General features: G+C 50.7%; 1 protein-coding gene across 2 annotated transcripts; it reads left to right on the forward strand.

Moving 5' to 3' along the window:
* Positions 1-6,496: 6,496 nt before the first annotated feature.
* On the forward strand, positions 6,497-20,451 carry Ninj1 (ninjurin 1). Of its 2 annotated transcripts, XR_016534949.1 has the most exons (5): positions 6,497-6,634; positions 14,104-14,332; positions 15,110-15,273; positions 17,204-17,619; positions 20,335-20,451. XR_016534949.1 is itself a non-coding variant. In XM_090329913.1 (4 exons), the coding sequence occupies exons 1-3, from the start codon at positions 6,560-6,562 to the stop codon at positions 15,262-15,264; spliced, it is 459 nt and encodes a 152-aa protein (XP_090186039.1). In that variant the 5' UTR covers positions 6,497-6,559; the 3' UTR covers positions 15,265-15,273; positions 17,204-17,834. The 2 variants fall into 2 exon arrangements, 1 of the variants encoding a protein (XP_090186039.1); XM_090329913.1 differs by lacking the exon at positions 20,335-20,451 and having other exon boundaries at positions 17,204-17,834.
* Positions 20,452-22,225: the final 1,774 nt, after the last annotated feature.

Consider the following 22,225-nt stretch of genomic DNA (forward strand, 5'->3'; position numbering starts at 1 on the left):
ATTTATTTTGTTTTCTTCATTAGAAGTCTGAAGGTAGGAGGCCACAGAGGGCCTGTGCTTCAGCCATTGAGGAACACAGGCTCCCTCTGTCCTTGGTTCTGTTATGCAAGGCTCACATGTACAAGGTTTCTTCGTGGTCTGATCTGGCTGCTCAAGGTCCAAACATTTCACCCATTTTTGCTTTGTTTTGTTTGTGGCAGTCGTGGGGCTTAAATTCAGGGTGCTCTCCCTGAGCTTTTTCACTCAAAGCTAGCACTCTAGCAATTAGAAATAAGGCCCCAGAACCACTTTCGGGGTTTCGGTGGTTAATTAGAAATAAGAGTCTCATGAACTTTTCTCAGATTTCAGCCTCCTGAGTAGCTAGGATTACAGACATGAGCCTGGTGTACCCATTTTCTAGTATCAGGAAGGAAGAAGAGATTTAACACTCTCTGTTTAAAGTCCCTTCCCTTAACAGAATATGGCCACAAGGGTACATCCTGGCTACCAGGGAGATTGGAAAAACATAGCTCTGAACCTGAAAATTGACACAGAATTGAAATCGGGGGTCTGGCTTGAGAGACTTGGTGAAAATAGATAATGGGAATGAGTGCAACCCTGCCTGTGCTCTGGCAGCTTGGGGATAGAGTACTGCTTGGGTATTGCATTTAAAAATGCAAAGAGGGCATCAGTCCCAGCTTGGCCCTTGGGGAACCTCATAGAGAGACAGATGTACAAATGGGCAGAAGCAAATCATAGGTCCAGGGCTCAACAGAGGAAGCTAAGGCTGTTCTCTTCTTTATCCTGTCTTCTGCCATAGGACCCCTGGTCCCTCTAAGTCAACAGTGCTCGTGCTCACTCTATAATGGCTGTATCATATTTGTTTTCTTTTTTGCTGGTCCTGGGGCTTAGACTCAGGGCTGGTCTCTGTACCTGTTCAAAGTCAGCTTTCTACTAGTTGAATCACAGCTCCACTTCAGGCCTGTTTGGGTGCTTAATTGGAGATAAGAGTTTCACATACTAGCTTGCCTGGGCTAGCTTTGAACCATTATCCTCAGATCTCAGCCCCCTGAATAGCTAGGATGACAGGTGTGAGTCTCCAGTGCCAGGCTGCATCAGGTTTCTGACCATAGAAAGCTGTAAGTCACAAATCACCCCTCTATGGTAGATGGCCACTATGCTTCTGCTGTCCAGTGGTCTTCTAGGGCAACTATGCCTCACTGGATGACCTTGGGCATGCTGCTTCTCTATGAGGGACAGTGTGAGACCACCACATACCTGTACCTAACCTCCTATCACCTGGCCTGCTATTACAATTGATCCAACTATGTCTTTTGCTTCCACCAGGTCCTGCTTGGTGATTCTGGCAAGTCCATTGGCTCTTGGAAACTTTGTTGTCCGATTTGGCAAGTCCATTGGCTCTTAGAGACTTTGTTGTCCTGTCTCTAGCATTGGAGGGAGGGAAGGGGGCAGATGGCACAGCTCCTCTAGAAGCCAGCCTTCCTCCTCTGTTCCTTTGGAAATGGGAGGCCATTTTTCAGGCCACCCACTGCCTTCTCCTTCTTCTTTTCTGTGTGTAACTTAAGTAGGAACTATAGTTCCTAAACCTACCTACTAGAAATGCAAGTCTCAGCTGCCTGAGGGCACATACCACGCTCCTTGGGTAGGCGGGGATAATGGGCCACAGCCCATGCTGGCAGCACCTCGCTGTCCTGGCACCAGTCATGTACCAATAAGCAACTGGGGGCTGAAGCCCCAGCAGGAGCTGGGCTGATTGGGACAAGCCATGCCATCTCTCTCTCTCTCCTGGTTTTTTTCCCTCTGAGAGATGAAAACACACTTACAGGTGTCTCAGAGATGCAGGAGCCACACCACTTCCAAAAACTTCTGATGCATGAAGACTGTCCCAACTGTTAACATGACAGCCTGAGCTGTCACCTTTTATCTCTCGAATCCAGGGGCTCTGTGCTTCTCATTGAAGTGTGCTCAGTATTGGCTCCTCGAATGGGAGGAGGAAGGAGGTGCCTTGAATCTTGCAAGAGAACTGGCAGCCTGGTATAAAGAGGTGGGAAGTCCTGAGTATGTGAGACCATCTCCCTCTTGTGACTCCAGGGGAAGGCCCCAAGTGTGGCTTGATCTCTGGCCACTCATTAGTGTGTTGAGCTGGGCTGCCCCAGAAGAATACTAGCTTCCTGCCTGGAGAGAATGACACAGACTGCCTAAGAGCCAGGGACACAGCGTGAGACACTGGCCTTGGGCAGCACAGCAAAGGCCCAGTGTCCTTGTGGGAACAACACAGATGTGTTTGTGTGTGTAGGCTGGGCATATGAACAGTATCACTTTGCTAGAATAGACATGGCTTAGCCTTCACCCCGCTGGGCCTTTCCCTCCTGTGTCTCTCCTACGGACATTTCTAATGATCACTTCCCCATAAAGTATTGGCTTAGGCCAGCGATGAAGAGCTGGCTATGGATACTTCATCCGCTCAGCATCTCTCCAGAAACAGGCAGGCCACAAGAAACACATAGGCTCTGTCCCTTTAAGACTCATTCCTGGGTGGGATCCAGCACAGGAGAGTCTGGTAAACAGCCCAGAGCACAGGGAGAAGACAGCCATCTCTCAGGCAAAGGAGAATGACACAGCAGAGGTGGGAAATTTGTATAACACTCCCTTGGAAGAGCAGTGGGCAAAGGAGGCCCTGCCTGGCCTAGCAAAAGTGCCACTTCCATCCCATTGACAGCTAAAGGAAACAGATGCTGGGAGAAAGCCTTCCCCAGGCCTCTAGCTGTAACACAGAGCATTCATAAATGCAGTCTTCGGCTGGGCGTCAGTGTCTCATGCCTGTAATTCTAGCTACTCCGAATGCTGAGATCTAAGGATCATGATTCAAAGCCAGCCTGGACAGAAAAAATTGGTGAGACTTTTATCTCCAATTAGTTACCAGAAATGGAGCTATAGCTCAAATGGTAGAGCACTAGCCTTGAGCAAAAAAGCTTAAGCCCAGAGTTTAAGCCCCAGAGCCAGGATCAAAAACAAAGACAAAAAGAAAAAAGAAAAGAAATGCAGAGTCTGACTTCCAATTACTTTGTCAAAATCTTCCTGGATTCATCCTCAGAAGGTGGGAATAACATAACCTTTTGCTTAGAACTGCCATAAGGTCCAGGGGACAGGATATGCACCAATGGGGCCAGGCTACTCAGCCATCATCTTCAATTTGCCCCAAATGTCTTCTGCATGGTCCCCCCCTTTCATTCTTCTCTAGGACTCATTTTCCTCCCCTACAAAGAAAGTGCTACGGTTTGATGATGAAGCATCTCCCCTAAAAATCCCTTGTGTGTTAGATACTTGGTGAATCCAGTTGATGGGAGGTCAATGGCTCATGAAGGCTCTCTCCTAATCATGGCTTCATCTATCAGTTGATCACAATTGCATGGCACTATTGGGAAATGGTAGAAACAAGGAATTGGAGCCTTCTTGGAAGACGTACATCACTTGCAGGCAGGCCTTTGACAGTTCTGTCTTGTCCTGGTCCTTGGTGTCTGTCTTTCTGAGATGAACTGCTTTCCTCTGTCACACTCTTCTGCCATGCTGTTTCTGCCTGACCTCAGGGCTGGATTCTCTGAAACCAAGAACCAAGACAAATCTCTCATCCTTCATTGCTGCTTTTCTCGAGTATTTTTGTCATAGCAAAAAAAAACCTAACTCATACAGTGGGTCAAAATAGCTCCGCTGTAGTTTGGCCCAAGTGGAAGTGCCAGGCCCTCTGCTGAACTATCATGGGTGGACATAAACCTGCTGCCCTGCCCTGTTCTTCTAGCCCTGCACCTGTCCTGGTGGGAGTCCAGTTCAATAAGAGCTTGATAATCTAACCTGTGGTTGTGGGACTTGGGGAGGCTATGGTCAAAATGAGTGTTTCCAGGCTCGCAGAGTGGGCCCCACATACCCTTAGCCCCTTAGGCTGCTTAGATGGGCAAAGTAATAAAGATCAAATCCATGGGGAACCAGAGGCCAGGTCTCTACCTCACACCCCTTCCCCCTACAAAGCACAGATGCAATCCAAGGCCTAAGTTTGGTCTAGAAAGGGGGTGAGCAGTGAAAGTCTCTAGGATTTCTGAATATGGCCTCTTGGGCAGAGTGCCTCTGGCTGAGTCTCTTCTCATTTCTGCTTGAATTTTCTCAGTTATGTATCAGGAAAGGAAGGAGTCTATCCAAGTTCCAGAGCTATTATTATTATTATTATTATTATGCTATTATTACTCTGATTTTCTTCAAGTAGTGGTACAAAGGGATTTCAATCCAACAAATCAATTTATGAGTACAATACACCTTGATCAATGTTACCCCTTCTATCCTTCTCTCCCAACGTTTCCAACTCCACCCATTCCCTCCAGTTACATGGATTCATAGTCACGGGTACTTGAGTATAATGACTATATTCATCTACCCCCTTTTACTTTGATGAACATACCAAAAAACATGTTTCAGCTTCCTAGTATTCCAGAAATGTTTTTAAAATTATAGCACTGAGCCACACACAGATCTGTTCTATGGGCTCCAAAAGGCAGGCTCCTGTGTCTTGTGCCTTGCTCCAGCGCCACCCCCCTTGACCCCCACCTCCAATATAGCTAACCTGCATTTTTTCCTCTTTTCTCTCTCTCTCTCTCTCTCTCTCTCTCTCTCTCTCTCTCTCTCTCTCTCTCTCTCTCTCTCTCTCTCTCTCTCCCTCCCTCCCTCCCTCTCTCTCTGCACGCCACTGTTAGGTCTTGAACTCAGGGCCTGAGCATTGTCTCTCAGTGTTTTTGTTCAAGGCTAGCACTCTACTACTTGAGCCATAGCTCTACTTCCAAGTTTTTACTGATGATGAATTGGAGATTAGAGTTTCACAGACTCTGGGCAATGGGGCTCATGCCTGTAATCTTAGCTACTGAGGAAGCTGAGATCTGAAAATCCCAGTTTAGCTGGAAAAAGTCCATGTGAGAGTCTTATCTCCAATTAACCACCAGAAAACAGGAAGTGGTGCTGTAGCTCAAAGTGGCAGAATACTAGTCTTGAGCAAAAGAACTCAGGGACAGCTCCCAGGCCTTGAGTTCAAGGCCCATGACTGGGAAAAAAAAAAAAGAAGAATTTCATGGGCTTTTCAAACCATGATCCACAGATCTCAGCCTCCTGAGTAGCTAGGATCACATGCATGAGCCATTGACATCCTGGATAGGCACTATTTCTTAACCCCTCTGCTCTTCAGTTTCCTTATAGGAGGGAAAATGAGATCAGACACACCTGGCCTTAACCAAATTCCAGCTTGCTAAGGCACAGGTAGGAAAGGTAAAGCACAGAGACGGTGAACAACACTAACATCAGCCCACTCGGCTACTGGGTGGTAGCTTTGGATCCCAGCTAGTCTCCTCAGAAAGCCTCAGCAGATACTGAGAGATACTGTCTGGGCAAGAAATAGGTCATGAGAGGGTATAAAAGCACATCAGAGGCAGGTGGTGAGGTCAGGGCCAGAAGGGACAAGACACAATATAGGTCTTTAACCCCCCAACTCCTCAATTGTTATTATGGAAGATGATGTTCCTTTCCTCCCCAGTGCATCTTATCTGGCTTCCCACAGGAGGGAGAGGTCTCAGAGGTCCTGGGAAACAAAGGTTCATTGAGCCTTTGTTGGAAGGGCCGACAAACTCGGCTTATCCAGGGCCGGCTTGAGTGCAGGGCAGCCACTTTAGGTGCAGGGTAGTTTGTCCTGCCACAGTCAAGATATGGACCCTGCTTCCCTCTGGCCTCTGTTCTGTGCTGAAGGCCCTCATATCCCCATTTTCTAGGCAGGAAAGGCAAAGTCTCTGCAGTAGGTAGCCTTGTGCCAAGGTTTCTCAGAGACAACAGAGCTGGAAGGACTGTTACCAGAGAGCACTATCTTGTGTGCATGGCCAGCACTGTGGGAACAACCTGCAGTGTCAAGACCTGTCCAACTGCAGGCAGGGGGCACTTTGGCGGGAGTTTTGGTCTCACTTTCTTTTTTTTTCTCTTTCTTTCTTTCTCTCTCTCTCTCTGTTTCTTTCTTTCTTTTTTTTTTTTGTGGGTCATGGGGCTGTCCCTGTGCTCTTTAGCTCAAGGCTACCGCCCTACCCTTGATCCAAGCCCCACTTCCCGTTTTCTAGAGGTTAAGAGTGGCTTCGACCCTTGATCCTCAGATCTCAGCCTCCTGAGTAGCTAGGATTACAGGCGCCCGGCTTTGTGTCTCTTTCTTAAATGTCCACGAGAAGCTCAGATGCCTTACCTACCACCCTGCAGCCAGATGGTTGGCGACGCCAAGTCCAAGCGGTCCGTCCTCGGGGACCCCAAGCGTGGGGCGCTTTAGATCCAGGGCTCACGAGCCAGGGATTCAGCCCTCAGGGCCCGGGCCCCGCCCCGTCTGGGGGCGGAGTCTGAGGGCGGCCACACGCTTGCGGATAGGCGGGGCCGATAGGGGGCGTGGCGTCGTAGTGGGGGCGTAGTGTGGTGGGGCGGGCGCACAGCCGGGGACCGGGCGGCCGAGGCGCGAGCGAACTCAGGCCGGGAGCGCGGTGGCCCGAGCGGCCCCATCATGGACTCAGGCACCGAGGAGTACGAGCTCAATGGCGAGCTGCACCCAGGCTCCCCCGGCTCCCGCCAAGTCTCGGTAAGACCCTCCCTCGCGTCTCCCACGGGCACTGCCCGACCTTGGTCGATACCGCCCTCGCTGGGCCCTGCACCCGCGGCCTCGCCGGCACCTGTGGGCGTCGGGCCCGCTGCGTGCGGCGGTGTCTGCACTGCTGGGCGGCGCCCATCACAACGCAGAGCCCAGGCTAAGTCCCGTTTGTTTTCTGTCTGGGGCGAGCTTGGTGGCCCCACGGGCCATCTTAGCAGGTGAGCAGGGGCCTGGGGCGTGCTGCCACCCGAGGCCAGGCCAAGCAGTTGTGCGGGGGGCCCACACTACGAGGTAGAGGGACAACTAGTGTCCTTTTTCTAGGACTCCCGCCGCTTTCCACACCTCCTTTCTAACTTGAAGACTCAGGTTGCTGTCTCCTGCGTGCTCCAGAGAAAGGGGAGAAGAGTTCTTTTCCTCTGGGCTACACGGCAGAGGCAGGCAGACAGCTACGTCACCGCACTGTGACCCACACAGTCAATGCTGCCTTGATAGGGGAAACCCAGGCTCTGTGGCTCAGTACCATTCCCTGCCTTTGAGAAGCAGAAAATCCCCCACTCACAGCCCTCAGGGTTTCCACCCCAGGAGACCCTGGGGGCCTGGGAAGTCTGTCGCCATGGACAGACCCTAGCAGTGGTTGCACACACACCCTCTCCCCTCACCCCCCACTCCCCGTTGGCGGCAGCGGCTCACCTTTGTCCCTGTCCATACCTTCCTTTCTTGCTGCTTCTGGAACAGAACCTGAGCAGACCAGAGTCCCACGGCCTGGTACTACATCCCAAGACCCAATCCTTAGCACCATCCTGGCATAGCCAGCCAGTGACTTGTTGACTTTGGACATTCTTTCCTTTTTTTGACCCCCGCAGTGATGGGGCTGGAGAACTTCGCCCTGCTGGGATTTTCCCTGCTCCCATGAGATATGCATCAGACTAGGGCAGACCTTCTGTATAAGTGTTGATGGGCAGTCCGCTGGCAATATCAGAGGAACAGCCATGTTCAGAGAGGTGTGTGGGAGAATAGTCCTGAAGTCTCAGGATTGGAGATAATGAAACTGAGGACCAAGAGAAGTTTTGGGATTTGTCAGTGTGTAGGAGACTCTGGGGCCTGACTCTGTCAACATGTGAGCACTTTGATGTGGTGGGCAGGGGGCACCCCTGGCTGTGTGCCCTTGAGGAGATCTACTCACTCTGGACCTTCTATATATTGTCTTAAAAAGGATAACAATGATTCTTTTCTACCTTCAAAGTTATATGGGAAGTAAATACAGCAACACAGGTAGCAGAGAAGCTGGTTTGAAGGAGGGAGGGTTCTGCTCTCACCCACTCATAGCCTTGCCTGGCTCTGCCCTCCCCAGCTCCATCTCTGTTCATCTTATAGATTGCCGGGTGGGTTGCACTTCTAGAGGGTTCTAGGTGCATCTTGGGCTCTGAGAGCTTGGGTTGAGCGCTCAGAGGTCATTATCTTTAGGTTTGGAAGGGAAATGCAACCTTACCACTGTACCCCTGATCTATCTTCAGGGAATGGAGAGAGGTTCAGCTCAGGCAAATTCCCAAAGGTCTGGAGGGCCACTGTAGGGGAGCACAAGGGTCAGGAAGGCTTCTTTGGAGGTTGGCTGTTAGCACTGGCCCTAGAGGGCAAGAAGGGGAGTGGACAGGTCTAGTATTCTGCTATTAATGGAACTGGGAAACTGGTGGTGGGCTGGGAAGTCTTAATGCAGGGGAAAGACCTGAGAGCCCCTTCATGGAAGCCTTGAGTCCCAGACAAGAGGTTTCCTCAAGAAGTGACTGGCTTTAAAAATCTGCTCTGTGCGATGCCTCATCCCCTTTGCCTCCCTCAGAATTTTACCTTGCCATTTTGGGGGACTTCCTGTCAGCACTTTATGCCTTAGTTTCTCATCTGTGAAATGGGAGTGATCACAATGCTTCCCCCAGTAACAGTCCATGTGGTGAGAACCACAAGGCTGATATAGAAAATGCTCCGAGTAGGGCCTGGCATACAGTGGACCCTCTCCTGTAGTGACCTCAGGAAGTGGATTGAAAAGAACAATATCTTCCACAGTGTGGCTCCCTCCCTCCCCCGGGAGCCTGTTTTCTTTCTGTGAAATGGACACCATTGCTCATCTCCAAATGTGGCTAAACTTCAGAATAGTTGCTGCTGTGTCTCCCTGGCAGAGGTACCAAATGGGTTCTTTGAGGGTAGGTAGTCAGGGAAGTTCCTTTACTTATATTCTACTACCTGCCAGGCATCTAGATACCCTCCAGTAAGCCCCTGCCCATGTCCAGAGAATGGGCCACTTTCTCCTTTGAGTCATCTCACTTTGGGCTGGCAGCAGAGGAATAGTAAACATCAGTTCTAATGTGGAAATACCTCACAGTTGTGCCATGCCCAGGGCATACACTGGGCACAGTTTTGTGCTGGGTACTGGAGGGTGGTAGCTGGCCCACAGCTGGGCCACAGCCCTCTAGTACCAGCTCCACCCTCCTGCCCTTTACAGCCTGCAGGGTGAGGTTCCAGGAGCACATCTTAGGCCTTCAGGCCATGGAACTGTGTCTGATATGCCTGCTGATCCGTCAGTCCAGGCTTGGCCTCCGTGGCTAGTGGAAGTTCTTCTTTTCTTTTCTGCTTGTCTGGCACATCCGAGATAGGCAGGATTTGCATGATTCTTAGCCAAGTTCTAAAGGCAACCCTGGCAGGCTTTGGGGGTCATTCCTGGCCAGTTCCACACCCACAGGAAGTGGGTCTGGCCCAGTCTACCCTCAGCTCAGCTCAGCTGCTATGGTACCTTACTTCCCACACTTCCTACTGTTTGTTAGAGGCTGGGTTTCCTGCTGAGAATTCAGATATGGAGCTGCAGATCCTTGTAGGTCCCACTTTCTGGATCTGTTGGGCAAGGATAGCTTCAGAGGACTTGGCTCCAGATCCAGTCTTGGACTCAAACATATGGCTTTGTGCCAGACCTGGTCTGGGAGGGGTGAACAACTCCTTCCCCAAGGCAGATGGGTCAGACAAGGGACACCCAAAGACTAGGCAGACCCCCCCCCCACCCCCCCCACTCATCAGGTGGTTGACTGAGCCCAAAGGGCAGCACCTCTGAGCAGGCAAGGCTGGAGTCAGCCAGAATTTATCTAGACAGATCTCTGGGTCATCCATAGCAACACTTTCACTTCTTGAGCTTGCTCAGCCCAGGAAGACCTGGATCCAGACTGTCCTTTGTTGCTGTTTTTGTTTGTTACTTCTGAGCTGGTGGGACTATTGCTGGAGTCTGTCAAAATGGGCAGAGTTAGCATTCTGGGTCCAGGAATGTCCCAGTCCTGCCACCTACCAGTGTGACCTGACAGACCTAATACCTCTGAGCCTGCCTCATTGTGTCTCCTCCATCTCCCTGTCTGCTCATTTTACAGATGGAGAAACCAAGTCACAGAGCAGTGGTACAAGTGTGAATGATGAAGGAGGTGTGGAGTGGCACCTACTGTGGACATGCCTCCCTAGGGCTTAGTAGCTGGTATACATTTCATTTGTAGGCCTGGTCATGGCCTCCTATCCCAACAGCACCCTTGGTGCTGGGCCGGACCAAGCTGGACCATGACTTCAGCAGGCCTGGTTCAAATGCCTTCCTTTCAGCTGTGGAGTTAGGAGGCCTTGGAAGCACGTGGCCAGTCTCCATTTAGGTTGCACTGAGGCCTGCAGTCTGACTCAGGCAGCTCTTTGATGACACACATCCTCTCACCAGAGTCCTTCCTAGTGTTTAGAGAAAACAGTCTAGCTTTCCTCCCAACTTCCCAGGCTGCTGAGGTTTCAGGGAATTCTGTTGGCCTTGGGGACACATTAACCAGAGGTTTGTTCCCTTCACTGCCCAAGTCATGGCACAGGCCTGGCAGGGTTTTCCCAGCATGTTCCAGGTATTGGTCAAATTCTTGGGGCTGACCTGTGGTTGGGCTTCCCCAGGCCTCCATCAGGGCCCAATCCACTTGTGTGCACAACATAGAACATATGTGTGCGGTAGTCAAGATTTAGGATCAGGGTCCCTGGAGGCCCACTGTGCAATCCAGTTTCCCATCCACACACAGCCTTGGAGCCCAGAGTGTGTGTATTTTAGGGCAGGCATAGACTTGGGACATACATCCTAAGGTTTGAATTCTCACGCACTCCTCCCTTGAGGTGCCTTGGGCCTGGACTTCTGAGCCTCCATCTCCTGGTGCATGCAGGTGTAAAGGAATATGGCCCCTCACTTGGTGGGCAGGCAGGGCTCCAGAGTATGATCCCTGATGTGCTGATAGGGAGACTGAGGCAGCAGAAGGAGCTGGCTGTCAGGGCCAGATCCTGTTTGTGAAGAGCATCGTGTTTGAGCCTATGCACGATCTCGTTAGCTTCTAGAGTCCTTATCCTCGTCACACAAGCTGAACAGGAAGCAGAAGGCTGGATGGGCCGGAAGTGCCTTTCAGCAAGAGAAGTCCTGGATCCAGGCCTCTGCTGGGTTGCAGGCTCTGAGTCATCCCCAGGTGTTTGCTCCAGTCTGTGGCATGTGAGAGGCTGTTCCAAAGAACTAGTAGGACTAGTTATCCTGAGCCTGGAGCAGGGAGAGCTACATCCCGCAGATGGCAATACGATAGCCCCCTTTATGGGATCCAGGGAGACAGTGGTGTCAGCCATCAAGGCTGTAAGCTTTAGAGCCTGAGTTTAAATTCCAGCCCAGTCATCACTGGTCGTGTAGCTTTGGATAAGAGCCTTCCACAGCCGGGCACCAGTGGCTCACACCTGTAATCCCAGCTACTCAGGAGGTTGAGATAGGAGGATCGCAGTTCAAAGCCAGCTCAGGCAGGAAAGTCTGTGAGACTCTTCTCCAGTTAACCACCAGAAAACCAGAAGTGGTCCTGTGGCTCAACATGGTAGAGCACTAGCCTTGAGCTGAAGAGTTCAGGAACAGTGCCCAGGCCCAGTGTTCAAGCCACCAAAAAAAAAAAAAAAAGAGCTTTCCTCCCAGAAGCCTCAGTTTACCCACCTTCAATGAGTACAAGGGCATCAGGGACACAGGCTCCTGTGTTGGGATGCTGAGAGCTGAGGTGGGGAGTGGGGACACAGGGTTCCACTGTTGATGGTGTTCATTCATAGATCTGACTGTCCTTGTGACCCTGTGGCCATGAGATTCTTAAACAGCTCAGAAGAGCTAAGAATATAAAGGAACAGCTCCAGCCAAAGGTGAACATACTTAGCCTGAGGGTATGTGCCTATTTATGTGTGGGTGCATGTAGTTTGTATATGTTGTACTGTGTGCCTGTTTCTTTGTGGGTGTATATATATGAGTTTATATGTGTCTGTTTGTGTATATGTGTTCTGTTGTGTCCGTGCATATGCATAAGTTGTACAAAACGTGTGTACATATTTTGTGTACAATCAAATTGTGTATGTATGTGTGTGCATGTATATACATGTGTTTGTATACATTATGTGCATGTGATACATCCATATTTCATGTGTGTATACATGGGCATGTAACAATGGATGTGTGTGGATATGTGTGCATGCTTGCATGTGTGTGTGTTGTATGTAGATGTGGGTGTGTGAAGTGTGGATTTATATGTGCATTCTTGTATGTTTTTGTGTGTTTTGTAGGTGTATGCTTATGTGTACCTGTTTGAATGTACCTATTAAAAGGATATGGAGCCTCTCTTCAAAATGTAGGCATTCGCAGGGTCTGCACCTATGCCTCCAGGAGGCTGGCTGTGGCCTTGACTCTAATTGGATTCAGTACCTGCAGGTTGCAGTAAAAGGTTGGGCAGCTGGATGGCTAAGGAAGGCCAGACTTTGGTCTCTTAAGGAGATATCCAGGGCTAGGGACCCAGGTGAGCATCAAGATAGCCTTGAGGGAAGGTTCTTGGGCACTTGTTTAAGAAACTAGGAAGGAAGCTGGGCACTGGTGTCTCACGTACTCAGGAGGCTGAGATCTGAGGATCTCTGCTGGAAGACTGGTTGTGGTTAATCTCCAATTAACCACAAGCCAGAAGTAGAGCTGTGGCCCAAGTGGTAGAGTGCTTGTCTTGAGCTAAAGGAGCTCAGGGCAGTGCCCGAGCTCAGAGTTGGAGCCCCAGGACCAGAAAAAGAAGAAAAGAAACTCAGAAGGATTTCATGTCTGCTGTAGACTAGTCACCCCAGGATGCACTACACACAGCAGGACATGTGATGGGGTGTGGCCAGCTGATGACCTTTTGGGGACAGAGTTGTGGATAGCAAAGAAATATAAACATCCTGGGAGGGGCTGCTTTTCCTGGTGGTGAGCTAGGTTGGGATGCATTGTTATTAATGCAGTGACCCCAGCGCAGTGCTGGGGTTGGGAAATAACGGGGGCCGGGATAGCTGGCTTTCTCTGTGTGTTTCCATTTTGATTTCTTACCCAGTAAGCAAGCTCCTCAGAGAAAGAGCTGCTGATACTGAAGACAGATGGCTAGAATGTTTTGGTCCAAGTTTAGATGCAGAGCTCACCTGTAAACCCTGCCCCTCCTCCCTTCATCCTGCCACACACACCTGCTGGGGTCCACCCAGCCTGCCTTCTAGGTACTCTAAATCCTAGCACTCAGGATGAGGCAGGTAGTTAGAGCGTTTAAAGCCAGTCCAAGCCACACAGTGAGACCCTGTCCCAAACAAACAAATACAAGCCTTACATTTCAGATTCTTCAGAGCAGAACCCTACCTTCTGTTATTTTGTTGCTGCTGCCTCTCATGCATCTTTCATGAGTCTGGAAACAAAATCTCCAGGGCAGCCCCAGGAGGTGGCTCCTCAGCCACTGTCTCCAATCCAGTGCCCAGTCTCTAGAAGCTGCAGTGCAGGGTGGTTAGGCTCACAGTGCAAGGGGCTAGAAGGCCAGAGATGAGGGTGAGTGGGGGTTTTCTGGATGTCTGGGAAGGGGTCTAAATGGGGCAGCTTGAGAGGGTGACTGGCTCAGGAGAAAGGAGGCTGGCTGTGAAGAGGTGTCTTGAAGTGTTGACCTGCGCAGGACAGGATCCTGTCATGCAGTGTCCTAGACAGGGCCTCGGAGCATGAGCATACCTGGAAACAGATGGGCACTTGAGTTAGAGGAGATCTGAAGGCCTCTCTTGACTGGCTTGGTAGAGGGGTGAGAGGTGACACAGGAAATGGCCAGTGTACAATCTGTAGGGGCCAGAGTGAATTGTTACCCACATGTCACTTCCAATCGTAGCATCAGGAAGAAGCCAGACCCTAAGTGAAAGGAAGGCCCAGGTCTCAGGGCAAGGACATGAATCTACCTCCCCAGGACAAAAGCTGTGGCATTTTCCACCTGTGTGAGCCAGTTGCTATTTGGTTTCCATGTGATCTAGGGAAGGTTTTGTAGAGACCGTGTAATAAGCTGGGCTGTCCTGGGCTGCACCTGCAGGGTCCTGTATTGGTCTGCATTCCCCCTTGAAGCCTCATTCTGTCCCCTGCCCTACTGACCTTCTCCCTCCCACAGCCTCCCCGCTGGGGCTTGAGGAACCAGCTCCTCAACGTGAACCATTACGCCAACAAGAAGAGCGCGGCCGAGAGCATGCTGGACGTTGCGCTGCTGATGGCCAATGCATCCCAGCTGAAGGCTGTGGTGGAGCAGGGCCCTGCCTTTGCCTTCTACGTGCCCCTGGTGGTCCTGATCTCTATCTCCCTGGTGCTGCAGATCAGCGTGGCTGTGCTGCTCATCTTCCTCGGTAGGAACCTGGTATCTCCGCTCCCAGGTGCCCACCACCTGGCACACTCAGCGCTCACAGAACTGTGGGGCCCACCCTCCTCAGCCAGGCCTATAGTGCAAGATGTGGCTTCTTCCTTCCCATGTACCAAGTGTGGGCAGAGACATATACCTATTTCTTGGGGCCTCAGGGTTCCCAACATGAGATAGCCTCTGCCGGCCAGCCATCACAGCCCTAACAGCTCTAGCTCAGGCCTACCTCTGGGAACAACTGTCCAGTGATAAAGGGAAGCCAGGTTATGCAGGAGACGAGGGGATGATGGGCCAAGAAGTGAGGAGGGGCCCTTAGTCCAGGAAATGAGGGTACCCGTGGCATCCTCTGCATCTGTCCAGAGGGGATAGCCTCGACCAAGCAGCAGGATGCCACGTCACTGTTGCTTTGCCTCAACTTTGTGTCCTGGGGAAAGTGAGTGGTCCTTTTGGGACTTCAGTTTCTCAATCTGTGCATGCGTGTAACAGTTGCACCTTGGGGAGTGGAGGACCCCTAGAAAAAGTGCTCACATGTGGCTTGAGTAACATGACTTAGGCTCATCACCTGGGCTTCAGTTCTTCACGGAGGACGGGGGGAGGAGGTCATTACAGAAGATGAGGACACACAAGCATGGGTTTTTAGCAACAAGTGATTGTTCTCTGGGCAAAAATACTCTTACCCTAAATGTGGCTGAGATCCATTATGTCCACTCCACACAGTCCCTAGCCTAAGCTGCCCTGAGCGCCATCCCCTTTCTCTCTCCCGCAGTCAAGTATGACCTTAACAACCCAGACAAGCATGCCAAGCTGGACTTCCTGAACAACCTAGCCACAGGCCTGGTATTCATCATCGTGGTAGTCAATATCTTCATTACAGCCTTTGGGGTCCAGAAGCCCATAATGGATGTGGCACCCCGGCAGTAGAGAACCTAGGTAAGCAGGGAGGGGAGTGTGGGGCCCACGGTTGGCCATCAGCCTGGGAGGCTTCTAGCCAGCCATCCCTGAGCCCCTTCTTGGGACAGAGCACCCTTGTTCACATCCACATGATCTCTGCCTGGCACTGCCAGGCTCCCCACATGGATTGCCTGGGGTTCAGTAGGGTATGGAGAAAACACATGTTTTGGAGCCACTGGTTTTTGTTTTGTTTTGCTTTGTTGTTAATGGTGTTGAAGGAATCCAGGGCCTCCCACATGCTAGGCAGATGCTGTAGCAGCTCTGGAATGCCCATTAAACGTCTCGAGAGTTTATATGAAAATGAAATTTCTTAATTAGAGGTGCTACACACCTCTAATTCGATCACTTGAAGTTTAGGTAAAGGGAATTTTTTGAGTCAGAGGTCAGCCTGGGCTGCATAGAAAGTTTTAGGCCATATAATAAGATGCTATATATAGTAAGATGCTCTCTGAAGGGGAGGGAGGGAAGGAAGAAAGGAATGAGGGAGGAAGGAAGGGTGAGATGGAAAGGGAAGGGATATAATGAAAGAAAAGAGGGAGAAGAAGGAAGTGAAGAGAAGGAAGGAAGGAAGCCAGAAAGGAAGCCAGCCAGTTAGCCATGCATTTCTGACATCTCGAGAACAAGGGATAGTTGCTGTGCTTGCCAACTTCCCCTGTCTGCCCCACTCAGCAGGTGATGTTTTATATGACTTCTCCTCTGAGCAAGTGGCCTGCCCCACTCTGAAAAGGCTAGAATTTGAGGTCTAATACTCTGGCTCTTCATCCTTTGCCTCAAGGGTCTGCATCAACCCTGGTGTGGCAAGTGGGCCATGCTTCTCCTTGAGTATAGGACATAACCCCCATAAACATGCTCAGCCCCTCCCACTGCTCCAGCTCAGAGTGATTACTCACTCGAGGATGCCCAGCCTGGGAGCAGGATGAGTAGAGAGGTCTAGGTGACTCAGGCTGCGGCTGAGGCCACCCATACCACAGGCCGTGTGGCTGTGGTATGGAACCATGCGTGCTGCAAGCCATGTCACTGAAGCCAGGGCTGTCCTGACATACTACCCCAGTGCTTTGGCCTAGAACCTGAGGCTCTCCTGCTAGTCAAGGATCTGCGTAGCTCACATGGTGTCTGATTCACAGCTCAGCTACTACCCAGGTTTGCAGTCAGCCATCCTCCCACAAAGTCTCTGGATGCAGCCTCCCTCCTCATGCCTGTCAGGGTGAGGCTACCTGCTGGGTGGCCTGACACAGTCCTCAGCTCTTCCTTAAACATTGATCCTCTGCTGGCCAGGCCCCAACTCGTCTGCTGAGGCCTGTGGGCTCACAGATAGTGTCCTACTGGCCCTTTCCCTCTATTGGTGATTCAGGGCTGTCCCCAGAAATTCCAAGTCCAGAGGCACAGCATATCCTGCCGTTTGAAGCTACCAGAATATAGGTCATCGCTGTGTGGCCCTGATGTCCGTACTGGACCATACCTTTCAATCTTGACAGAGATGCAGAAATGGCATATTTCAGAGAATAAACTGAGAGCTTTGCAGAAAGGCTGGAAGTTTGGCCTACTGGTAGAGTGCCTGCCTAGCATGCATGAAGACCTGGGTTTGATTCCTCAATACCACATATATAGAAAAAGCTGGAAATAGTGCTGTGGCTCAAGTGATAAAGCGCTAGCCTTAAGAAAGCCCAAGGACAGTGCTCAGGCCCTGAGTTCAAGGACCAGGACTGGAAGAGAGAGAGAGAAGGCGAGAGGGTGGAGAGAGTGAGCGAGCGAGCATGCCTTGTAGACTCATTCAGGTCAAATGAGTCTTTTGTACTTCTCAGTCTTAGGGTCCAAGTGTTTGAGTGGCCGGTCACCTGGATGGACTCACCAGCTTGGAACATTTTTGGTTGGTCAGCCAGCCCTCATACCTCTTCTCTCTTCTTTCCAGAACCTTGAATGCCACCTGTCCCACAGTCCCAGAAACTGCGAATCCTGAAGACACCTCAATACCATGTGTAGTGCTCCCAGAAATGGGCCAAGAGCCCAAGCTGGCCTTTGCTGGGCCATGTCCTGGGACATGCTGATTGGGACTGACCGTGGCAGACCCCTGGCATGTAGGGCTGGATGTGAGCCCAGAGGGCAGATCCAGAGACTAGTACCTAGAAAAGGGTCACACCTACCAAAGGACACACATCTGATCTGGATGGGCCAGATCAGGGGTCTGCTCTGGCCTGTGTCTCAGGATATTCCAGAAGGACAAGAACATGCCCCTCCCTTTGCCAAAGCACCAGCATTCCCATGTCCTGTGAGGCCTGGCCAGGTCATCCTGGTGACTGCTGCACTGCTTCTGCCACTTGAACCCAGGTACCCTGGACAGCCAGCACTGATCATTAGCCTCTGGTTCCTGCTTCAATACCTGGGCTTGGTGGTCACCAAGAGGCCGCTGTGCTTGTGTGGGCCTCAGGCCCTGCCCACACTCTCCACCAGCAGTGATCAGGCAGAGCCCCAGTTCCCTCCTAGGGGTCCAGGCCTCCACTTTTTAATCAGGAATGACAATAAAGCTCATATGCCTCCCTGCATCCCTATCCCCTCCCTGAAGGACCACCATCACAGCGTTTCAGCTAGAGCTGCCTTCCCTGGGACTGTTGAGCTTGGCAGAGAAGTACTCAAGTTCCATCATCCCAGGGTGAGCTTTGGAGGCAGAGGCTGGGATCTGGGAGACTCAAGAAGGGGTGGCTTGTACCATATGGCTACATAAAATATCTGTTAACTTTGGTGGCTTTGGAATTCTGGTGCTAGACTCTGACTGTTCTCCTCTAAGGAACTGGGGAAGAGGAGTGTGCCTCATGAGCCTGAGAACAGACACGTCCTTATCTCCAGTTACCACCCATGTCTTTAGTCACATGTGCTGCTCACTCCTTGCAAAGTTCTAGCACTCACTGTTCCACGTGGTCTGTACTATCCTAGACCCTGAATGCATCTCTGTTTCAAGTCTGTTTATCATTTGGCCTACAAAGGTGTTCAGCAATTTTGGCCTAGATTGGTGGTCTACAGGGCCATTCTTAGGAGTGAGAGGAGACACAGGAGCATGTTCCAGAACACAGCCACCTAGAGAGGTCTTACGTCCAGCAGAAACCAACTCTCAGGCCCCCCTGTCCCTGGGCCCCAGACCTTGCTACCCACCTTGACCTCCAGCATCTTGTAGCCTCTCCATACATTCCCTCTTGTAGAGGCAATCTACATTCTGCTATGGGCTGTCCATACCCAGGCCCTTCCAAAATAGGTTCTGGGCATTTGCCACTGGTCTCTGCCTTCTCCTCATGCAGCCTTCCCAGGCCACTAGATGAGAAATGAGGGCTTCCCTCGAGACCCGACGTCCCTGCCCATCTCCCTCTTAACCACGTGAGCAGTGAGCCTAGAGGGATTCTTAAAACCTGAGGCCTTAAGATGGTCACAAGTGCATCTGACCTATCAGGCTCCTAAAGTGGTAGATGAGCAGATATTACTATGGGTGAAACAGAATGCTTTAAAATATTCCAAGGAAAAAATCTGGACATGCTACTATCTGCCTGTTGTCCTAGCAAAAGGCAAGAGGATCACTTGAGCCTGAGAGAGGCCAGCCTAGACAACATCGAATGCATCTCAAAAAGGAAAACAAAACAAAAACCTTCAAGAAAAAGGTGGGGAAATGGATGAAAAGATGTTGATAACCATAGAAAATACGGTCTCATCTGCTGTTCCTGCTTTTGTGAGGGTATATGCCAAAAATGAGCTATAGGGACTGGGAGTTTGGCCTAGTGGTAGAGTGCTTGCCTAGCGTGCACGAAGACCCAGGTTTGATTCCTCGGTACCATATACATAGAAAAAAGCCGGAAGTGGTGCTGAGGCTCAAGTGGTAGAGCTCTAGCCTGGAGATAGTCCAAGGACAGTGTTCAGGCCCTAAACTCAAGCCCAGGACTGGCAAAATAAATAAATAAATAAAATAAAATGAGCTATAAAAAGGGTAGTGTGTTCCAAGATGAGCCAAATTGAAAAGAAAAAACAAAAATCTGGGCCAGGTTCTGTGCACGTGGCTTATGCCTATAATCCTAACTACTTAGAAGGCTAAGATCTGGTTTGAAGCCAGATCAGGGAAAGAAAGTCTGTGGGACTCTTATCTTCAATTAACCATTAAAAAGCCAGAGTAATGACTCAACTGGTAGAGCACCAGTCTTGAGCAAAAAAAGCAAAGGGACTAAGGGACTGTGCCCAGGCTCTTGAGTTCAAGCTCCAGAAATCACCATCCCAGCCCCTTCCCCCCTGCCCCAGTAATGAACCTGAAGCATGTTTCCAAGGGAGACAGGCAGAGTTGGCTGCACACTGTGGAAGGAGCCAGCACTACTCAGTGCCCAGGCCTGACTCAGGGGCACCCTACCCACAAGGTCCCTGGTTTGGACTGGCCATTGGCCACTTGCTTGTCAATAGCCGGATGTTAGCCAACCTAAGGCTTAGTTCCTCCTTTAACAGGAGTGGGAGCTTCCCCTACTGGGCTGGAGTGGGCACCAAGGTGCTCTCTGTGTGTACTGAGAGCAGCTGGGTGTCCACAAACCTGGAGCCTGGTGATTGGGGCAAGATGAGCCTGCCAATGTGAGGGGAGCCCCCAGGGAGACAGGAGGGGTAGTCAGCAGATGGTAGGCAGGGAAGAATGTTCTAGGCAGAGGGTCAGCCTGGGCATAAGCCCTGATGTTGGTAGAGGTGGGGAGGGTGTGGTAGGTGGGAATAGTTCGGGTTGAGAGTGGCCACGAGGACCTTTATACTAGAACAGGGATTTAATTATGTAGACACATAGACAGGTTGGTAGATGGTTAGATGGGCCAGTAGGAGGGTGATAGCTATGACAGAACCATGGTAGAGCTATGTGTCCTTCCAAAGTCCATGTCTTAAAGGATTCATACCTAGGGTGACACTGTTGGGGTATGGTGGAACCTGTAAGTGTAGCCTATGGAGAGTTCTTTAGGTCATGGGGAGGGGTACTTTTGAAGAGGATTGCAGGACTCCAACCTATTCTTTGTTCTTTCCTTTTATTCTTTGGCTCCTCAGATGAACATCTATTCTACAATGTGCTGCCTTATCAGAGGCCCAAAGTAACAGAACCAGTAAATCATGGACTAGAACCTCCAACACTGAAAGCTAAAATAAACCTTTTTCTCTTTGTAAGTTTATTGCCTCAGGTATTTTGTTACAGTATCACACAGTTGACTAACAGACGTGAATGGTAGATAATGGACTGGTAGATGGATGATAGGTGATAGATTAAAAAATCATCAGTCTCTTAAATAATGGTAGATATATATGGTTGGATAGCCGGATGTCAAGCTCAACGAGTCATCTCAAAGCCTTCCCTGGGGAGTGTCTCTGGTGGGGAAGTGGCTGTAGGCCATCTTGGAGCCACCTTAGACCCTCATTTCTTCTCCATGGCTTAGATGCCCTGGGAGTTCAAACACTGCGTTTTTCCCTGCCTGGCTGCATACTTCAGATTGTCTTCTAAGCCTTGTCAGATCTGCAGGCTGTCGCCAAGTCTTTTGAGAACTTGTGCCTGCCTGGTAAGAGGCTGGGATCTGGTATGTTGAGAAGGCATCCCTTTGAGGTTGGACTCAAAGTCTAACATTCACCTTGCCCAGACTCCTAGACTCTTATTTCCAAAGGCCTTTTCTCTCCTCAATTTTAATAGGGTGAAATTTCTATTTCCTCATTGTGTTGTTCCTGAAATTTTGCGGAGCCAATGCTTTCATGTTTTCTTTTTCTCTGTATTCTCAAAGGCACATTTGGGAGGAATATGCAAACTAACTGACGATGGTTGTGGCCTGAGGAAGCAACCCCAGCAGCTGCTTCCTGTACCCCAGCCTGGCACATTGTCCTTCCTCTAGCCAATGCGAGCTGAGAAGCTGCTTTCAGGCCAACGCAGCCCTGAACCCAACACCCAAGGCCTCAGTCCTGGTTGTTCCCCCAGGGGCCTTGGCTCTCCTGCAGGGTGGGATAGGGTCCTTCTTGCCTGAGGGTTAGATTGATGGGGTCTCACAGCCATTTGACCAGAGTCCTCTCCCAGCGAGGCCCCTACTACAGAAGGGGTGTCATACACATTCTCTCCTGCTCTACTAAGACCCTAGTGAAGAACTGCGTTCCTTCTGAGCACCCCTTAGGTGCTGGGTCAGTGGGAAGCAGGACATGCAGGCCCCTCCCAGGCCTTCCTCCAGTCCACAAGCAGAGGAATTTCCAGGATCCACCAAAGTGAGCCATGGCCTGTGGCTAGTTAGGCCCGCCCCTAGGGTTCATGAGCAGGTCCTGTAGGCCATCTGCAAGGGGGAGAGAACTCAGCTCGTAGGTGCTGACACAGCAGGAAGTAGAAATAGTGATACCACATAAGAGCAGGGTCAGCATATACCCCCCCCACCCCAGTCCAGCCCTGCACATTTATGCATTCATCAACCCTGGGTTGTGCAAGAGGCAAAGGCATTTTAGGCTTCAGTTTCATATGCTCTGTATGCCCACTGGCTTGAGCCCTGCTTCCTCCCTGCTTCATCCCACTCCATGCAAGCCTGTGTCCCCTCCTTCCCAAACCTCTGGTGTTGGAAGTTCTCCCTATCCCAGCATCCCTTGCAGTTTCTGCACAGTTCTGGGAATGAGGTCCCCGAAGCATCCACTGTTCTCACTCAGCTATTAAAACAGTCACTTGGTGGAGGTGACATCCTATTCAGGACTTGAACCTGAAGGCCACTGGGTAGAAGGCACGGAGCCCCCAAGCAGAAGAAATAGTTTATTCCTTACAAGATCTCTTACAGCTGTGATCTTGTAGCATTCAGTGTTAGGATGGAGACTTAGAACCAAGCACTGGAGGTGGCTTCAGGGAACCAAGGCCCTGTGATGCCTTTTACTCTTTGGTAGACTTACCTCATCCCAACTGATGTCACGAGCATCTATTGACCAGGAGTTT

Source organism: Megascapheus bottae, chromosome 3, assembly GCF_031878675.1.
Source record: "Megascapheus bottae isolate mThoBot1 chromosome 3, mThoBot2.hap1, whole genome shotgun sequence".
In the NCBI taxonomy this organism is placed as follows: Eukaryota; Metazoa; Chordata; class Mammalia; order Rodentia; family Geomyidae; genus Megascapheus; species Megascapheus bottae.